This window comes from Necator americanus, chromosome V (genome assembly GCF_031761385.1).
Source record: "Necator americanus strain Aroian chromosome V, whole genome shotgun sequence".
In the NCBI taxonomy this organism is placed as follows: domain Eukaryota; kingdom Metazoa; phylum Nematoda; class Chromadorea; order Rhabditida; family Ancylostomatidae; genus Necator; species Necator americanus.
In genome coordinates this window covers 11,904,906-11,918,619 of record NC_087375.1, presented here as the reverse complement: position 1 = coordinate 11,918,619, position 13,714 = coordinate 11,904,906, and the positions used below count along the sequence as shown (strand labels likewise).

Genomic DNA, 13,714 nt, shown 5'->3' with positions numbered 1-13,714 from the left:
CGCTACTCGCTATGTACCACCTGTTTAAATATGTTTCTGTAGTGTCTACAGTGTAGTGTCTGCAGTGACTATTTACTTGATTTGTGCAGAAAACAATACAGCTTTACCTGTATTAATTCTGTTGGTTTTTACTTGTCAGAAAACCGATATAATCACTTTGGACCCTGTTTCATGCTTAGATATCTTAATCATACAATCTTTTTTACACAGAGAACATAATATTTCTGAAGTGGAGAGTGAGTAAATCTGTGTTGCAACTAAATCTAACCAACGGATTGAACAAGATTAAATCACAAGTTACTTACTATCCCCTTATCTTTGCTCCTGTTTGAATTTTATGCTCTTATAGTGCAGCTAAAACGTCCTGAACCCTAGTGCTTGGTGGATCAGCAGCTGCGCTCGGGCTATGTATCTGGTTATTGTCTGATTAGTACTACAGGACCTAAGCTGAAGCTGTATATCCAGTAAGTATCCTTAGCTTAAGAGCGACACACATACAAATGCACGAAGACAAAGTTAGCGAAAATGTTGAATCTGGAGCACCACCTGGCAGTTGCGATCGAGATGGCACCTTCATTCGTCTCTGCAGCATGCGAGAATCTTGCCTCGATCGCAAGTACTAGCTCCTACGTGTCCCATCAATCGCGGCCTTTATTTGATTGCACCGGCATTAGGTGTTTTTGAGCGACTGTACACATATCGGAGCTATTTTGTAAAATAAATCCTCAGTGGATACGTAAGCCTACTTTGGTATTATTTTTCGAGGTGAGCGTAATGCGGAAAACCATAGCAAACATCACTTTCGTGCACTTGAAACAGAGAGGACAGCTCTAGAAAGTTCGTGAACGTAGGATGGTACCTTTAATTGACGACACAGGTAAATTGCTCATTCTCAGAAATTGACTGATTGTAAAGGTCCTGAATTGGCTAGAAACTGTTTCATAAAATGAAAAAGAGCCATTCTTTTTGGCATTTCAAGGTTAGAAATGTGGGAATCTGCATTATTTTCACAACAACGTGTAGTCATAACAAACTGGTTGCTTGAACTGAAGACCCTAAAATCACAAGAAAAATTTTAAATGGGCTTCACTCAGTTCAAGAGTAAACATATTACAGAATTTCACAACGTTAAGGATCAGTTTTTTCTTCTCATCACCCATCCAATAAAATAAACGATTATCGAAAACAGAACATAGTTTTCATTGATGCTCTGTTAGTTGATTTGCTGTTTCATCAGATAGAAGCAAAAAAAGTCTTTGAAAGAAGTGGAAAGCAGGAGATAGAAGAGGAAGAAATGAGCGGAGATGTTTAATTCACCGGTAGTTTTTATATGGCTGTATCTGTCAGCACAATTATGCAAACGATCACTCAATGCCTTACGCCGCATTATCAAAAAGCAATAGCCATAAGACGGATGACGGAGCGAAATAATAAAAATGTGGTATAAGCGTCCAATTTAGCACCACCATTTTGAATTTATGTCATGCTCACTAGCACGAGCACTAGTTTGCTGTGCTGCAATTCGGGTGCATTTATTACTGTTTCTTCCTTGTGTGCAAGTGTTTCCATCCACTGTTCGGTGAATCATATGACCTTTACTTTTCCAACTGTATATTGGGAAGTCGGATTCGTTCTTTAGATAAATTGTTTCCTTCGAGCTTTCCATCGACATGTCATCTTATTTCTGGTTTCATGAGTCTTTTCGTTCTCAGTGTGATTTGCAGAGTATGATTGGACGTGCCTAACACCGCGGAAAGCCTAACGTCGAAATTTTCGCCGACCGTTATAGTCAGGTTAAAACGACAGGAAGGCTGCTGCATAGACTGCTGCACTTTAAAAATTGGTGGATATATGGTTTCCAGTCGAGGGATATTCGCTTGCTGCAATCAAAATGCGGAGCTGAGTAAGGTCCCACTTCAGTCACAGCTGCATCGAGATTCATGCCGCTTGGCCCCAAGTTCATTTTTGAGATGGGTGAGTCGTTGCAAGAAAACTTAACCTTTTTGTAGAAAATTAGCACGAACACAACCAAAATTGAAAGCAAACTTAAAAATATACTTTTTAGCTCAAGACAGCTCAATGCTTATGAGCATAAACCGCTGCCTTGAGCTAAAAAATATATCTTATCATATGCTTATATTTATGCTTGAGAATTAACTACCAAGTTTATTGTTTGTCCTGGCGCATTTTTGCTGCTTAGTATTGTACATGTATCTGATTAATAGTAGAGGAGCCAAGCTGGAGAGCTGGAGCCAGAGAGGATTCTATCTTTCACGGTGACACACATACAAATACACATACTAGGCAAAGTCAGCGAAAAAGGATGAATCTGGTGAGCGCTGCACTACTACAGCAACGTCCGTCTTTCCTCTACTCCTAAAGACGTTCACTCCAACTTGCATGGAAGTATAATTTATATTACAAAAATGTACAGTTTATATTACATGTCCTAGTTGGGGGAGCGATGTGCTCTGCCGGTTGAATGTGCTTCATTCCTAATGTATAAATGCAGATTTCTCGGTACTTTTGGCCTGTTAGCTGTTCACAATAACATACTCACAATAAGTCCTTCAATCGTCTACAATATACGTGGTTTTAGGAACTAGCCTGAATTTTGTACCGTATACTGTATACCGAATACCTTTCAACAAGAAAAAAACGCTCACTCGGGCGACGCGTTTGGTCCAAAATTGGCTCTGTGACAATGTCCTCGTGTTTTGATCAAAAGACTTTCGGCCTCCTAACAGTTCCGACCCACACACTCGGGACAAGTACGCGTGAGGGCGTGGTAGAGAGATCAACCAATAAGCGCTTGAACCCTAACTCAACTTTTTCGGAGGCGTTATCAAGGCAGAGTTTACTGTCATATCTCACGATCCTTTGAAGACACCGTTGTCGCAATTTGCCGCGAAGATCGGGCAGGCGATATGGGCGCGTGGCAGCATACAGAGTGGAAGTTTTCAAAATGATCCTTTGAATTATATTTAACAGTTGACATCTTTGTATACTGACTCAAACGTGAATAACGTAGAGAAAGTTTTTGTGCGGAATCTTGTAACTTGTAGACAATATTCCTGACTGCTAGTTAAACAGTTTTGAAAGCTTATTTAACTATGAGTTTTCCCATTTATAACTGAAACCTTGTACAATTCTGTATGTACCATCCGCACTACTATTGATTCCACAAAGGAGATGCATCCGAGAAGGATGTAACATTATCAGGTGAAGCATGATAACTTTGACAAAACCTCGTGCTTTATTGAGACAATGTAGCGAAAGTTGAAGAAGTGTTCAGCCGCTTCCATTACTTTTCCTCGCGCCCAGCGAGGGAGACCTGCTTTACACGGTTATCGAGAAACCACCTACCTCATGGGAACATCTAGACTGCGTCTGAGGAAAAGAAGCACGGAAAATCTGGTGGAGAATGTAGAGTGGGAAATGCTGGAAATTTTTCACTGTCTTCGGTCTTGAAATTTAGGAGACGATAAACATCTAGGGAGGGTTCTGCAGCAGATGATCGTGGATAGCCTTATGAAATAGAATGAAATTCTCAATCACGAACGAGAGAATTTTTGTATTGATCCATCTTCGATTGACCAGTACAGTGCCAGTAAAGAGACTGAAGCGAAGTAGCACCACTCCAAACATGTGCAGTTACTGGTCTTCTCTGGACTTCAACGCCGCTGTCGGTTTTTCTCGGCGAACATTGTAAAACTTTGCTGTCTATGATATCACATAAAAAAATAGTTGGAGAGTGTGCCGTTCTAGTGCTATCAAGACGTTCCTTGATCGCTATTGATTGATAGTGATAGGTGCAGAGATAATACTCGGAAAATACGATCAGCGTCATAGAATGCGCAATTAAAAGGGTGATGCAAGGAGTCTCGCAAGTCAAAGAAGAGATTCAAAGTTCACTCCTACGTCACTGAATATGCCAAGGAAAAAAGCCAAAAAAAATTAGGTGGCCGCGTTTCAACGACAAACGTTGGAATAGAGTTGCGGGAGACTGGATACCACCAAGCGTGGGCAATCCTTGCGGGACAGGATCGGGACAAATGGAAGTATTACTGGTGCCCGCTCGAACAAGTCGATTAACAATGGAAGCACAGGTGAAAAAGGTGATATTTGGTATTTGTAGCAGAAATTACTGTGAGTTTGAGATTCTGATGATCGAGAACTTCTTGCAGATCTTTATGGTTATAGCCGTATTTACAAACAGTTCTACACATTCATAACAAAGTAAGCTGATTTTTTCCTTCCTTTAAATGAGGAGCCGGGAAATTTAGCAAAAAAGTGCTATATGACTGCCAAGCAGTATTCTTTATACGTCGCACTAAAGGCAGTGCGTACTGAAATCGAAATCAAGACTTTTTCAAATCGCGAGCGTTTGACTATTCCCTTATTATTTTATTCATTATTTTCTTTTTAATTATTTTCTATTTTCCATGTGCGACTTTCGATAAACCTCGGCATGTTAGTGCTTCAATAATTGTTTTCTTTAGTAGAGCCGTACACGAGGTTGTTATAGTCCTTTATTCGTGGCTAACGTTTCGGCAATATCGCCTTCTTCAGAGCCTGAAAGGGGTGAAATCGAACGTGACTAATCAGATCAAACGCCTTATCCGCCCAACAAAGAAAGTACTACGTTAACCGTTGGGTCTCATAGCTATCCGTGAAAGAAAACATCGTACCTTAGCATCAGCTGACTATCCTGCCACCGCTAGATACCTGATGTGAGGTGACTAGCGCAATCAAATATCAGCCTTAAATAAGGCGCGAGTTCCCGCGTAATGGAGAGGCATTCCTCCTTGCGATTCATTTTTGGACTCTTGGAGTGCCGAAACGTTAGCCACGAATAAAGGACTATAACAACCTCGTGTACGGCTCTACTAAAGAAAACAATTATTGAAGCACTAACATGCCGAGGTTTATCGAAAGTCGCACATGGAGACTTCTTCGCAACGTGCCAGCCAGATACCATCGACTTGTGCGAGAGGCTCTATCATTGAGACAGAAGATCACAGTGTCTCGCCAATCCGTCCACTTCCTACATCGTTGTCTGACTCATCGCGTGGTACCAAGGTTCATAGATCAAAAGCAACTTCACGTTCTGTGCGGTGTACCAAAGAACAACAGACAATTGGTGGACATCCAAACGCGTCTTCTTCGAACATGCCTACGTGCCAAACAAGACGAATCATACGCTAATATCAAGAAATGTTTGTCGAAAGAATTGTCATGTTCACGATTTTTGGATGAACGCCTTTGGAGGAGAATAGTGGGTGGGTCGATTTCGATATGTGATTCTATCCGGTCTAAGACTAAGTCCGCTTTACGGAAAAAGTTCGACAGTTTGCTTAGTAGGTCACGTGGTGATAGTGCACAAAAGTATCAAAAAACATTTCCGCTTTGACCTTAGCCATCGCGAAACTACTGCTAACGAGCAATCTTTGTCTGCCACCTCTCGAGTTACCGTACTTGGAGGCATTTCTATATCAAAGAACATACAATCAGCGCTGGAATTAGGACCTAGTTTCTCACCATCTCAACCTATTTCTACCGCGGTTCTGCGAAAAATCGCATGCAATCTGCAAGAACTTCAAGATCGTCTCCGTCAAAAAGCAAAATCAAAAACCACTGAGACTGCCCAGCAGCAGTCTAAAGCGCTTCCGCCTATACCCCTTCCCACGTACTTTCTTTAGACAACAGGAACCTAACGCAGTGGTGGATATTAGTATCCGTCTTTTTGCAGATGAACTATTCAACGTTTTAGATCGCTACAGACGGAGAAAGTGTCACCCAAACATCACTCATGAACAGCGCTTAGGTATTAGGGAAGTTCGAGAGCTTGTTAAGTCTAAAACTATCAGATTATCCACCAGTGACAAGGGTGGGGAATTTGTAGTCATTCCTCGTCATCTAGACGAAGCCCTCACATTATGTCACCTCCGAGACAGCTCCCTCTATCGCTCTTCCACTGTCGAAGAATTTCTAGCGCAACACCGTAAACTCAATAGGGTATGGATGAGTACCAGCAAATCAACGCAATTACCATCCTCGACTGCGACCCGGCTTAAAACAGAGTTACCTGTGTGTCCTGTCTTGTACCTCCTAATAAAAACTCACAAGCTGAACTCTGATAGTGAACTTGCCTCTGAAGATCCTTCAACGTTCAAGGTAAGACCTATCATAAGCTGCGTAGGAGGTCCCACAGATAGGATCGCTTGGTTCTTAAACATAGTGTTGGTGCAGCTGTTAAAATTCGTACCAGCCCACCTTACGAACACCCATATGTTTTTGGACCACCTAAAGAACACGCGTTTTGATAACTCATGCGTAATGGAGTCTTTCGATGTTACTGCATTGTACACGAACGTCTCCAACGACTCGGCTATGCAGGCAGTTTTTGAGCTTTTAACTGAACACCAGAGCTCTATAAACATGTATGGCTTTTCAGTGGAGCAGTTGATGGTTGTTCTCAGGGAATGTCTCAAATGCACTGTCTTTAGATGGCAACTATTTTGCGCAAATCAGGGATCTTGCCATGGGACAACGGTTGGCGCCAACGCTCGCCATTGCTTTCATGGCTAAGATTGAGGCACCGATTTGGGAAACACGACCTTTGCTATACTGCCGATATATCGACGACTGTTTCCTTGTCTGTTCGTCTCAAGCAGAGATGGACAACTGTTTCAAGATTTTAAATGAGCAGTCGGAGTATATAAAGTTCACTCGGGATAAGCCCAAAGGAGAATGGTTACCCTTCCTTAACGTCCAAGTGCATATTTCAAACAGAACGCACAGGACAAAGTGGTACCGCAAACCCAGTAATAAAAATATCTTAGTTCACTTTCTTTCCGCCCATCCCACACAAGTTAAAAGGTCGGTAGTACGAAACATGTTTCGCACGGCCACCTCCGTTTGCACTGGAAGAGAAGAAAGACGAGAATCTATCGAGCTTGCTAGGAAAATTGCGGTCAGTAACGGCTACACACCTATGCGGTCTATCACAAAAAGAGCACAAACCCGAAATAAATCTGGTATGGAGAAAGTACCCTTTTGTGTACCATTTATTTCCGATGAGGTTAGCGCTGCTATTCGGCGGTGTCTGAGGAAAGCTAAACTTGAAGAATCTGTCACCATCGTGGAGCTCCCCCTTAGTAACCTTAAGCAAATACTCATTCGTAATCGCCTATATGATCGTATTTGCACGACACCGGAGTGTAAAATATGCCCGGATAACAACGAGGGTGATTGCATGAGTTCATGTGTCGTTTATGATTTGCTGTGTACAGTGTGGTGACGAATACATAGGAGAAACAGCTAGACCACTATGTATTCGAATCAAAGAACACCTGGACGGCAAAAGGAAATCATGTGACTCCACTGCATTGGGTGGTCACAGGGTGCGGCGTCATAACGGAGAAGATTTTGAAGTTAAGATCACGATTTTGGCGCGCGAACCTAGCATTGCAGCGCGCAAGGCTCTGGAGGCTTTTTTGGATCCACTCCAAGAGTCCAAAAAATGAATCGCAAGGAGGAATGCCTCTCCATTACGCGGGAACTCGCGCCTTATTTAAGGCTGATATTTGATTGCGCTAGTCACCTCACATCAGGTATCTAGCGGTGGCAGGATAGTCAGCTGATGCTAAGGTACGATGTTTTCTTTCACGGATAGCTATGAGACCCAACGGTTAACGTAGGACTTTCTTTGTTGGGCGGATAAGGCGTTTGATCGGATTAGTCACGTTCGATTTCACCCCTTTCAGGCTCTGAAGAAGGCGATATTGCCGAAACGTTAGCCACGAATAAAGGACTATAACAGCCTCGTGTACGGCTCTACTAAAGAAAACAATTATTTTCTATTTTCTTATTTTATTTATTTATTTTCCTCCACAACGGTTTACCGCCTCATAGTGGCGTGGAGGTGACACTGGGCGTCGAACTGCGATGCACAGCGGAGGTTCGTCCTCCGGCAGGGTCTCCCAAGCTGAGAAATAGTTCGACACATCCGACATTCCGACTTCTCGGAATCGGAAGCCTAGCTAAGAGTAAACCACTGCTAAGATTCACCACCGTCTTGGCAAAATGTCGCAAGGTGGTTCCCTGATCCATATAGGTTGGGCGACGACCTGTGGTGAAAGCTAAGCTCGCCGTGGCATGGCTGCTTAGTTTGGGGAAAAGTCTCTTTGCCACTCCAGCATATTCACTGCCTCAGTACCCTGCACACTGGGCCCTGCCGTCTCAGACGTTGGACGGTATGGCGACCGGTGAGAGGCGATCAAATCTCAGGTTGCTCAGGACGTCATTGATTCTGGACCAAGGCGACACACGCACGACTCGCCATGGAGACTGTCTCAGACTGTGTACTTACAACGCGAGAACAGTTTCCACAGACGCCGACCTGCATGCCCTTCTCGGAGCTGCAGAGCGTATCAAATTTCACGTGATTGCTCTGCAGGAGACCAAGTGCAGAAGGAGCGACGTACGACAGATGAATGACGGTACACTCGTCATTCGTGGAGAGAAGGTTCCGTCGCGAAATGTAGGCGGTGTTGGTTTCGTTGTGCACCCATCTGTCGTCCATCTCGTCGATTCTCACGAGATCCTGTCACCTCGTCTGGCCATTCTTCGCCTCCGCCCTCTGCGCCAAAAATCCATCAGTATCATCAACTGCTATTCACCAACATCAGCAGCTGATGATTCCGAATTGGACGCGTTTTACGAGGAGCTGGAGGAAGTAGTCCACAACGAGAAGTCCTTTTACAAGTTCGTTGTCGGAGACTTCAACGCAAAACTAGGAAAGGCCACAGAAGAGGAATACAGGATTGGAAGATTTGGACTAGGGGACCGGAATGAAAATGGCAATCGTCTCGCTGGGCTGTTGTCCGCCGCTCGCCTCTTTCATGGGAACTCTCTTTTCATGAAAAAAGATCATCGTCGGTGGACATGGGAATCGCCCAATGGCGCGACTCGTGCGGAGATCGACCACATACTCACCAACCGGAGGTGGTGTCTACTTGACGTCTCAGTAGTACCATCCTTTTGTAGTGGTTCTGATCACCGTCTCCTTCGTGCGAAAATACGACTTAGCCACACGATGGAAAAGAACATGTGCTATCGGCAACGAAGGAGAAAAGAAGTCGTCTACGACGATTGCGTACTCGAGGACTCCCTGTCCCAAGGTGACTGGCACATCGAGGAGGACCCAAACGTGGACTACGAGATGTTGCTCAGAGGATTAAGAGCTTGCGCTGAGCGTGCGTCGAAGCCGCGCACGACAAACTTGGATCGAATTTCGAAGACCACCAAGGAATTGTTAGGAAGAAGAAGGGCTTTGAGGCTTGATCCGAATGCATCGCACATTGAGCGGTTAGTAGCAAACACTAGCTGCAGAAAAGCGTTGCAGGAGGATCTTTTGAAGTACAGGCAGAAGAAGATTCTAGAAGCAGCACAAAGAAGAACGAGTCTAAAGAAGTGCCGCAGGGATCTCCGCGAATATAATATTCCGCTAGCAACCTTGCTGAGCGAAGACGGGACTCGCACGTCTTCTCGTCGTGAGATGGAAATCATTACGGAGAGGTTCTACTCGAACCTTTTCCGTTCATCAACTCCTGTGTCAAGCCCAATCATCCCCACTGGCGAAGCTCCACCACGGATTCTCCCTTCGGAAGTAAGAGTCGCTATCAAAAGCATGAAACCTGGCACATCCCCCGGACCTGATTTTATATCAGCAGACTTTCTTCGGGCTGGTGGCCATCCGCTTCATGTAATCTTAGCAGCGCACATGACATCCTATCTTCAGAAAGAAAGGATCCCAGACCAGTGGAAGACCTCGCGAACCGTTCTTACCCATAAGAAAGGTGACCGAGAGGACCTTCGGAACTACCGTCCGATATGCTTGCTGAGCGTGTTATACAAAGTATTCACCAAGATCATCCTCACACGCATATCTAGGATGAAGCCCAGCCTCAAGAACAAGCTGGATTCCGCCAAGGGTTCAGCTGCTTGGACCACATCCTGACCGTGTCGAGGGTCATAGAGGTTTGCCGGGAATACCGCCTGCCCCTAGTTCTAACCTTCGTCGACTATGAGAAAGCCTTTGACAGCGTAGAAACGAGTGCAATACTGTCAGCGCTGGTCGATCAAGGTGTGGACGCGTCGTATGTGAGGACATTAGCCAATTGCTACGAACGATGCACGACTAGGATACAGCTTTTCCACCGCCCTCTCACCATACCCATTGGAAAGGGGTACGACAAGGCGATACTATATCGCCGAAGCTGTTCACGGCTGCATTGCAATGGATAATGAAATCACTATCCTGGGAAGAAAGGGGCATACGTGTTGATGGAAGATTTCTTTCGAACCGTCGTTTCGCGGACGACATCGTTCTCTTTTCGAGCAGTACCAATGAAGCAGAAACGATGCTCAACGAATTGAACGAAGCATGGAGGAGAATAGGACTACGAATAAACAGAAAGAAGACACAGTTCATGAAGAACGCGCACTGCGAGGACGGAGGAGTACAACTTGAAGGCTCCCAAATCGTGGAAACTCCGTCATACGTATACCTTGGACGTTCTATGAACATGGAAAACGACTTGAAGGAAGAACTGAACAGAAGAATGAGAGCAGCATGGGCAGCATTCGCAGCCGTCAGGGAAGCTACGGACCAACTGACGGACCATGATCTTCGTGCCCATCTGTTCGACTCGACAGTCCTTCCAGCGCTCTGTTACGCAGCGGAGACGTGGGCAGACACCGCAGCCTAGGAAGCTACTTACTACCCATAGAGCCCTTGAGAGATGTCTCCTGAAATTTAACCGGCGCACACAACACCTTGTCGGTCTTCGTAGCTCTGACTTAAGAGGAATGTCCCGTCTTCGCGACCCAGCGGAATATGTATCGAAAGCAAAACATAGATGGGCCGGTCACATCATGAGAAGAATCGACGATAGATGGACTAAAAGAACGCTAGAGTGGATCCCAAGGGACGCTAAACGCCCCCGAGGGAGACCGCCAACGAGATGGAGTGACGTGTTCGCTGCACGGATGGACCAGCTGAGAGCTCAGCTGGATACGGCTCAAGGACCTCGTCATCGTCACTCACGAAGCTTGAGAACATGTGAGAAAGGGGGGGGGGGAAAAGGGGGGGAGGGGGGGTGGGGCCCGCACGTCGAGTGAAGACGGGCCATCTAAGTATCTAAGTAAGTATTTATTTATTTTTACTATTTTATTTTTTTTTTGTTTTTTTTTCAAATTTTGTTTATTATTTTCTTTTTAATCCTAAGCCAACCATTGCGAGAACTGGCCTGATACAACTGGCTGTCATGGTACTAACCACCTATTTCATCATATGCTGCCTTTATGGATGGAATTATGGCACATGAGATGTTTTCATCACAAATGCGCATATCATTCGGAAGATTCCAGAGGATTAGTGAAGGATAATCCTTGCGCACCTTTACGCACTATTTATGAGTAGTTCTTCACAAAGTAACACTGAGTGAATTACTTGAAGGTAGAAATTTTACTGATTTCTCTTTCTCTCCCGTTTCTCCCATTCTATGTTTGATCATCTCGATTAATGTACTCCTGTTTTTTTTTACGCCCACTGCACTGAAACATATTTGAAAAGGTAGTGGACTGTTCACGTTACGGCAGTAGCCGTCTCATAATTACAACCTGTGATCTGTTAACCTATTGACGACAATCTGACCCAATGAGAGTGACGATTTCCTGAACATCAGGGCCCCCGGTGACCTAAACTGCTTCACGCAGCACGCTAAAGATGCGATTTCGACATATAAGAGAAAATTTATCAGTTTTTGAAGGTGATTCGGGTGCGGGACAAGAGGTACCCGTAAAAACCCGCTCTGACCTCCCTTCAGTGCCGCACGCCTCCGCGTAATCACGGCTGCCACTCCAACAGCTGGACATCCTCCACGACCGCCTGAGATCATCTAGACCCCGCCCCCTTATTGTTATCTAATCAACGCCGCGACGAAGCAGTGGATACTGCAAATTTAGAAGGGAGAGGAGTGCAGGACGAATTGACGCACCAAGTTCTGGTGCACAAAATTAGTAAATTGAGTGCATATGATCCAGATTTAAGGAGAAAAACTAGATCCGTTCATTGAATTAAAAGATATATTATCAGACGTATCATAGAGTATCAAAGAGTCAAAGATATGATGCTTGATAAGAGTGATGTGCGTGTTCTACATTGACCTCATTTGAGCAACTTCACACAAACAAGGATTATCTCAAAAAGATGCTGCAGGCAAAAGAATAAGAAGAATAAAGGAAAAGAAATGAATATATTTTCATACGCCTCATAATTTCACACATTTCACGCCGAGGCTGTTCTATATAAACCCGCAGTGCATAAGTATGTGATTGTCACGATGTCATTCAACGAATTCATGTTCGACTGCAGCAACTATACGCATAACAATTTTATTTCCTTATTACTTTGTACGCATTCTTTGAACTCCTTTCTACATTTTACCGTTTCAAAATTCCATATGGACATAATGTTTATATGGAGCACAACTTAAATATTTTAGTACTTTCTTGTACGTTTTATAGAATAAAACTTTATATGGTTCTTCAAACTTCTTTCAACGGCGTTTTATCTCTTTATTTGTAGCTAATCTCTACATAAAATCAATACGACAGGTTAGGTGTTTTAGTGGCGAACAGAGACCTTTGTATCTTCGAGATCTACCTTCATGTAGAATGTATTTCCGCGAGGCATTATTCGCGCCTCATTAGGTGTTCGATGTTAGTTTTACTCAGCTAGATAAGCAAAAAGAAATTCCTAGAAAGCGAAAAGAAAGTAAAGAAATAGCATTACACCGATCAGGGGAAATTCTTTGAATTTTGAAGCATCTTTTGCATTCTAAGAGATGGACGATTAATTTCCATCTAACAAGCCAAAACAGGCATTTTCATTTACACTCTCATTTTTAAATGGCATATATACAAACCTCTTTCACTTATATTAACTTACAAGTATACTTTATATAGAGTTCAAACAACATCTAATACCAGGCACTTTCTTTTTTCCTTCGATTCTAAAAGCGCTTCGTAAGAGTTGCGGGCGCGGCGGAGAAAATTCCTCGTAGGAGAAGAAGGTGAAATGGGCAGGGAAGGTGGTGTGGGAGGGGCATCAGCGACACGTAGCACAAGAGGAGCGACAATTCTATTGTGGCGATCACGACGTTGTCAAGAGACGCGCGGTGCATTTAACTGCATTTAACGACGCTCATTAGCCTCCTGAATATGTGGCGGAACATCATACGGGTACCTCTTGACCGTTCCTCAGGTGATTCATTACAACAATGCTCAATAAGGTTACAATTTGTTTCATGAAAAAAATCGGAATTGCAAGAAGTATGAATGGTCGTCAATGAATTGACAGTGACATATGGCGATGAAAACTATATCATGAGAAACATAATACCAAAAAACCCACGGGAAGAACGCCTATATACGAGCTATTCAGAGATTCCTAGATTCCTAGATTCTTTTCTAACTTGTCTGAAGAAATTAAAAATGGCCTTTGGAGGTTTTACTACAAAATGAAACCACTCAAAAGGGAAAAATGCAAAATTATTTACAACCCCTAAAAAGTCGTATTAGTCGCTTTTACATATCTTTATTAACATTTCCTAGAGAATGCGTCGTTTATCTTCTGTTTGGACAA

At 43.8% G+C, this 13,714-nt stretch overlaps 2 protein-coding genes across 3 annotated transcripts; both read left to right on the top strand.

Annotated features, from left to right (window-relative positions):
- Window positions 1–6,898: 6,898 nt before the first annotated feature.
- Window positions 6,899–10,024, top strand: RB195_013599 (uncharacterized protein; the record flags this gene model as incomplete). 2 transcript variants are annotated; one of them, XM_064203499.1, is made up of 2 exons in its annotated part: window positions 6,899–6,976; window positions 8,120–10,024. In XM_064203499.1, the coding sequence occupies 2 exons, from the start codon at window positions 6,899–6,901 to the stop codon at window positions 10,022–10,024; spliced, it is 1,983 nt and encodes a 660-aa protein (XP_064059379.1). The 2 variants fall into 2 exon arrangements, with proteins under 2 accessions (XP_064059379.1, XP_064059380.1); XM_064203498.1 differs by lacking the exon at window positions 6,899–6,976 and having other exon boundaries at window positions 8,261–10,024.
- A 286-nt stretch (window positions 10,025–10,310) lies between these two features.
- On the top strand, window positions 10,311–10,775 carry RB195_013598 (uncharacterized protein; the record flags this gene model as incomplete). Its single annotated transcript, XM_064203497.1, has 1 exon — window positions 10,311–10,775. One exon carries the CDS (start codon window positions 10,311–10,313, stop codon window positions 10,773–10,775), a length of 465 nt encoding a protein of 154 aa, XP_064059378.1.
- Between the last annotated feature and the right edge of the window lie 2,939 nt (window positions 10,776–13,714).